The sequence below is a fragment of the Helianthus annuus genome, chromosome 4 (genome assembly GCF_002127325.2).
Source record: "Helianthus annuus cultivar XRQ/B chromosome 4, HanXRQr2.0-SUNRISE, whole genome shotgun sequence".
In the NCBI taxonomy this organism is placed as follows: Eukaryota; Viridiplantae; Streptophyta; class Magnoliopsida; order Asterales; family Asteraceae; genus Helianthus; species Helianthus annuus.
In genome coordinates this window covers 12538011-12544701 of record NC_035436.2, presented here as the reverse complement: position 1 = coordinate 12544701, position 6691 = coordinate 12538011, and the positions used below count along the sequence as shown (strand labels likewise).

At 36.3% G+C, this 6691-nt stretch overlaps 1 protein-coding gene across 1 annotated transcript; it reads left to right on the top strand.

Annotated features, from left to right (window-relative positions):
- Positions 1-605: 605 nt before the first annotated feature.
- Positions 606-4687, top strand: LOC110935784 (disease resistance protein RPV1). Its single transcript, XM_022178136.2, has 5 exons — positions 606-1110; positions 1287-2397; positions 2482-2775; positions 2855-4390; positions 4481-4687. The coding sequence occupies exons 1-4, from the start codon at positions 632-634 to the stop codon at positions 3926-3928; spliced, it is 2958 nt and encodes a 985-aa protein (XP_022033828.1). The 5' UTR covers positions 606-631; the 3' UTR covers positions 3929-4390; positions 4481-4687.
- The last annotated feature ends 2004 nt before the right edge of the window (positions 4688-6691 follow it).

The window sequence follows — 6691 nt, the reverse complement described above, 5'->3', positions numbered from 1 at the left end:
CATTGTTTGTCTAAGATTTGAAATCAAAGCCCCATGGTTTGAAGTTTATACTATATTTTGACTTGTCCAAGAAAGTCAAATCTTGGTTTTAAATCTGATCAAACCCTTGATTGAACATCATATTGTCGTATATCAAACATCAAACGGTCAAAGACATCATTTGGGTATCATTAGGTCCCAAGACACACCATTCTAAAACAAAGTACAGTGGTTTGACTTTGAGAAAGTCAAAATTTTACATAACTTGTTACAGACACAAAACCAACCTATAAAGTTAACTGTAAAAGTATCCAACTCACCTCAGTTAGCTTAGTGCAATAAACTAATAATCTTTTTAAGAAGGAATATATAAAAACCCCTTATAAATTCTGGATTCCTAAAATATTCTTTTAAGTGTAAATTACCAGTTCCTTATGCTGACATCATAGAACTGTTTAATATCATCTAGGCCATAAGTTATAATGAAATGCTTGTGACTCAATGTTGACGTTAATATATAGCACTTTTTCAACCTTGTAATTAAGCTCCAAGGTGTGATAACCAGCTTAATCTTTATCATAAGATACACTCTTGTGGCTTAACAGTGTGATCTGTGTTTTTTTGCAGTCAACTTCGACAAAACATACCTCCAATGGCGTCGTCTTCTTCTGCATCATTCGTTAAGAAGAGCTATCAGTATGATGTGTTTTTGAGTTTTAGTGGTGAAGACACTCGTAAGAACTTTGTGGATCACCTTTATGATGCTCTTCAGCGACACGGCATTCACACTTTCAAGGATGATGAGGGACTTAAACAAGGAAAAAGCATCAATGAGCAACTTTTGAAATCTATTGAGGAGTCCAAGTTGTTCATCATAGTTTTCTCAAAGAAATATGCATCTTCGTCTTGGTGCTTAAACGAACTTGTAAAGATTATGGAATGCCAAAAGTTGAACGACCAGATTGCTTACCCTGTTTTTTATGATGTGGATCCTTCGGAGGTTCGCAAACAACATGGGCCAGTTGGAGAAGCCCTTGCCAAACATACCAATATAGAGATGGGGAAATGGATAGAAGCTCTAAAAGAAGCAGCCAATCTGTCCGGTTGGGATTTAAGGAACACTGCTGATGGGTAATTTTCTTTATCATTTCTCTGGAAATATTCATTCTTTTTTAGTTTCTTTCTTATTTCGAGGAAAGCTTGAATATTGTTACTATATGTCTTACACTTCTGTATATTGACCTGAAATATAATTTTTTTGTGTGGGTTCTTGAGTTAGCTAACTGAATCTTCAATAATTTTCACAGGCATGAAGCCAAAGTCATCAAGTTAATAATTGAGCGGATTTCACTTGAGTTACGATCCATTAATGTGGACCTTAATGATAAATTAGTAGGCATGAAACCCCGGCTACAGGACCTTGAGAAGTCTTTAGATATCGCGTCGAACGAGGTTCGCATGATAGGGATCAAGGGGATGGGAGGTGCTGGTAAGACTACACTAGCCAGAGCTGTGTTTGATAAAATATTAGTTCACTTTGAAGCTAAAAGCTTTGTTGAGAATGTCAGGGAAGTTTCAAAAGCTTCGTTATCTGGTTTATTGTCATTGCAAAGAAAGATCCTTACAGATTTGCTGAATGATCAAGGCAAGAATGTAGATAGTGTCCATGAAGGGACAAAAATGTTGAAAACAAAGTTGCGTGGTAGAAAGGTTCTAGTGGTTTTAGACGATGTGGATCACAAAGAGCAGCTTGAGGCATTAGCTGGTGATCTTAATTGGTTCAAGCCTGGAAGTAGAATTATCATAACAACAAGAGACGAGCAAGTGTTGATAGCACATAGAGTGGAACGGATTCGTGATGTCAGTCTATTATCACATGAGGAAGCGATTGGCCTCTTCAGTAGGCACGCATTTGGGAAAGATCTTCCAATTCAAGAGTATGAAAAGGAATCACAACAAGTTGTACAATATGCTGCTGGCCTTCCCTTGACAATCAAAGTTTTGGGTTCATTTCTGTGTGGTAAAGACAAGCTTGAATGGGGATCCGCATTAGCAAGACTCAAAAGAATTCCGTTGAAAGAGACTCTTGAAAAACTGGAATTAAGCTATGAAAGTTTGGAGGATGATTACAAGGAAATATTCCTAGATGTTGCATGCATATTGAAGGGGTGGGAGAAAAACAAAGCAATAAGTATGCTTGAAAGTTGTGGATTTCAGGCTATAATTGGTTTAAGAGTTCTTGAGCAGAGATCTCTAATAACTTTCTATGGTAATTATGGTTCTCTTTACTTGGGAATGCATGACCATATTGAAGAAATGGGCAAGAATATCGTACGCCGTTTGCACCCAGATGAGCCCAACAAACATAGCAGATTATGGATGCAGGAAGAAATTGAAAATGTATTGGATACTGATTTGGTAAGAATCAGATTTACTTGTAACATAAAGATGAGACAAACACAATTTTTTTTACTTATGACATGAACTATTGTTGAATTACAGGGTTCTGAATCGACAAGGTGTATACGTCTAAGGCTCACCCCTAATATTGCTTTGGAAAGTCTTGGAAACATGAAGAATCTAAGATGCCTTATTGTAGATCATAAATATGAGGGTAAGGATCGTGATGACCTTGTGAAGATTGATGAAGTTGGTCAATACTTTCCAAATGCATTACGATACTTGAATTGGCAATATTACCCTCATGGGTGTTTACCCAAAACCTTTCAAGCAAATAATCTTGTCGAGCTTCACATGCCTAACAGCAGAATTGAACAACTTTGGGTGGGGGGAAAGGTAGGATGATTGATTAATAATTTTAATTTATTTATTGATCAGTTATTAGTATATTACATTCTTTTTGGTGTGATATTAGGTTCTTAAGAAGCTCAAATCCATTACACTGTCCCGCTCAAAGTTGAAGACCCTTGACCTTGGGGTGACTCCAAATCTTGTGAGGTTAGATCTTTCATTTTGTCGTAACTTGGTAGAACTTCATGTGCCAGTTGGATGTTTAAAAAGGCTTACGTACCTAAACCTTGAGCAGTGTAAGAGGTTGAAATTTGTTTCATTTATCAAGGATTTGGAATCACTTGAGAATCTTAATGTAAGTGGCTTAGATCTAAAGGAGTTCCAGAATATAATCCTGTGCCACTCCAACAGTAATCTGCAACAGCTTTATTTTGGTGGCAATGATATAGAAAACCTATCTTCATCAATTGAAAATCTTCATAAGCTTGTTTTGCTATTCTTCGATAGATGCCACAAACTCAAAAGTCTTCCAGGAAGCATCTGTAGTTTACATTATTTAAGTTTTCTTTCTCTTGTAGATTGTGGCATAGAGGAATTGCCTGAGGACATTGGCCAGTTGGAGTATTTAGAAGTGCTAGATTTAACACGTTCAAAAATTAAACATCTCCCGGATAGCATTTGTAAGTTGAAACATCTTAGAGTTCTCATTCTAGATGGTTGTAAAGTTTGTAAGTTACCCGAGGATGTTGGTCAAATAGATTCATTGCATACACTAGATCTAAGATCAACCAAGATACGAGATGTTCCATCCAGCATCTGTAAACTAAAGCATCTCAAAGAGCTTCAACTTTCTAATTGTTCTGGACTTAAGAAACTACCAGAGAACCTAGGAGAATTAGAATGTTTGGTAATGTTAGATCTAAGATCAACCAAGATAAGAGATGTTCCATCCAGCATCTGTAAGCTAAAGCATCTCGAATATCTTGACCTTTCTGATTGTTCTGGACTTGAGAAACTACCAGAGAACCTAGGAGATTTAGAATGTTTGTATACACTAAATCTAAGATCAACCAAGATAAGAGATGTTCCATCCAGCATCTGTAAGCTAAAGCATCTCGAATATCTTAACCTTTCTGATTGTTCTGGACTTGAGAAACTACCAGAGAACCTAGGAGATTTAGAATGTTTTATACACTAAATCTAAGATCAACCAAGATAAGAGATGTTCCATCCAGCATCTGTAAGCTAAAGCATCTCGAATATCTTGACCTTTCTGATTGTTCTGGACTTGAGAAACTACCAGAGAACCTAGGAGATTTAGAATGTTTGTATACACTAAATCTAAGATCAACCAAGATAAGAGATGTTCCATCCAGCATCTGTAAGCTAAAGCATCTCGAATATCTTGACCTTTCTAATTGTTCTGGACTTGAGAAACTACCAGAGAACCTAGGAGAATTAGAATGTTTGGAAAAATTACATCTAGATGATACTCCTATAAGTCATCTTCCCGATAGCATTTCTTTGTTGAAAGGTCTTAAAATTGTTGGATACGAAAGAAGGATTGATCCAGATGTAATTCTATTTCAAGAAGAACAATATATTCCATTTGCTCCCAAAAGAAGAAGGGCCAATACTGAAGCTACAACAAGCGATGCAGGTTTTTGTTGAAATATATAATGTTATAAACTCACTGAATAGCATATATTCTAGTGAGAGAGGTATTTGAAATATATTTATGGTTTTGTAGGTGGCAAGGTTAAAGAACGAAAGATGGAGGATCACTAATGAAACTTTGTGAAAGACTAGAGCGGTGAACAAGTGGAAGCTGGAGGGGCATATTGAAACTAGTGTTAAATCCATGTTCAAAACATATAACAATCATTCTACTATTGACATTTGTAGTGATTGTTTTGGAAACGATTTGAAGGATGAATTAAACAAAGAATCATTTTATAATGAGACATGAATCATGAAAACAAGGGGCCAGGAATTCAATACTTAAGGGGGGTTTTATGAAAATATTTATTTATCATTTCTTTCAACCAAATTTCTACCTAGAGTCCATTTATCAATATTAGGAATTTCAAGTTCTGTAAGAGGCTTGTTGCACTCATCTCACTTATGTTTGTTCCTAGAAATGATGCATTAATCTCATTTAGCCATTCCTCCAATCATTGGTGCTATGCGGTTAATATCGGTGATATATCGGTGAGATATCGGTTATATCGGTCCCCTAGTAATATATCGGTGTCAAATATCGGTCAGAATATCGGTACTGATATTATCGGCGATATTGACCGATATAACCGATATATCACCGATATTTGACCAATATAAACATATAACCGATATATCACTGAATTATTATTGTTAAATTGCTAATATGTAAATTTTGCATTATATTAAAATTACCGATATCCCACCGGTATCTCACCGAGATAACCTATATTTCAAATATCGGTCCTTGACCGATATCCGATATTTTACCGCATTAACTGCATAGCATTGGTGCTTTGAATCAGAAACAAACAAATTTGACTTCCGAAGTGAAACTTAGAGTTTGACTTCTAGGTTGGACTTGTGACTTTTTGAGGTCAAACCTACACTTTCTTAGTGTGTGCTTCTCCATTATTAAGAGGATTAGATTCATGAGGGTTTGAAGTCAGTTCATGATAACTAATCTGTTGGTCTTTAGATACAGATGAGGATCTGTGTTTTGGAATCATGTGTAATATTATTTCTTAAGTTTGAAATGTTGATTGATATGAGGCTTCATGACATATGCATAATAATAATAGGTCTCTGCATATGGATCCTGCATAGCAGAGAAAAGCTGATGAGTTTATCCAAATATGTTGCTTTTTTGTAGTGTTAATCTTTTCTTTTAATCATAATTAACATGATAGTTATTTAATTTAATTAAAAAAAATATAACCGGACAAAACATCAGAAAATAAATGCCATTAATTCCATATCCATGTCTTATATGTGTAGTTTTCGTATATAAATTTTTGGGTATATACGTTTTCGACCCCCCGTCATTTGGGTCAAGCTTCGCCACTGGGTATTGGTACCGGTACTTACCGGTGTTTTACCCGTAAATACCGGTACCGAAAAACGAAGAAAATAGGAACCGGTACCCGGCACCAAATGCTCATCCCTAGTTTGTTAGTGTAAAATGGAAGGTGCCAACTTTGATATTTGTTGTATATACAATTTTATGTTAGGGAGGTTCTTATTAGAATTTTTTTGGTCAAAGTGGTTCATCGAGCCAACAGTGGTCAACGCTGGAAAGATGGTCTTGGATTTATTCGAATTTGCTGCAATGGGCCTGTTTGGATGGGTAGTCACAAGTTTTGGGATGATTGGGCCAGAAATAAGTATGTTAAAAAATAGGTCCAATCTAAAATCATATAAGATTTTAAAAAATTACTAATGGGTTGTGGATTGCACAAAGGCCCAAAGAAAATACTTCACTGAGATGTGATTTTATATGGTATAACTATGGGCCGAGTAAGTTAGAGTATTATTCATAGGTGGGCCTGGTTTGGGTGGGAGTATGTGACACAAAATACACTTCTTTTATTTGGGATTATTGTCTTCTAACATGGGTCGATCTGATGGATCATTGTTATGTTGGTGTGAGTGAGCCCATGCTATCGAAGTGGGTGTGAGATTTACAAGCTTCTAAAGCCTTGTAAGGGTTGGGTCGGGTGTCACAAGGACAATATGTAGGTCCCGTTTTTCCGGTGGATCGATAACGTAAACCTATCCTTGTTTATCAAGAACACGGTAACGGGTGCGGAATCCCCGTGACGGTGCAAACCAAACAAAGTGTAAAACACGTGTAACCAAAAGATTCAATATCTATTGATTAGGGATGAGTACAACCCGAAACATATACAAACAATGTTTACAGACTCTCTCTAAGTCTCACAGGTCTCTCCTCTCGTCCAAG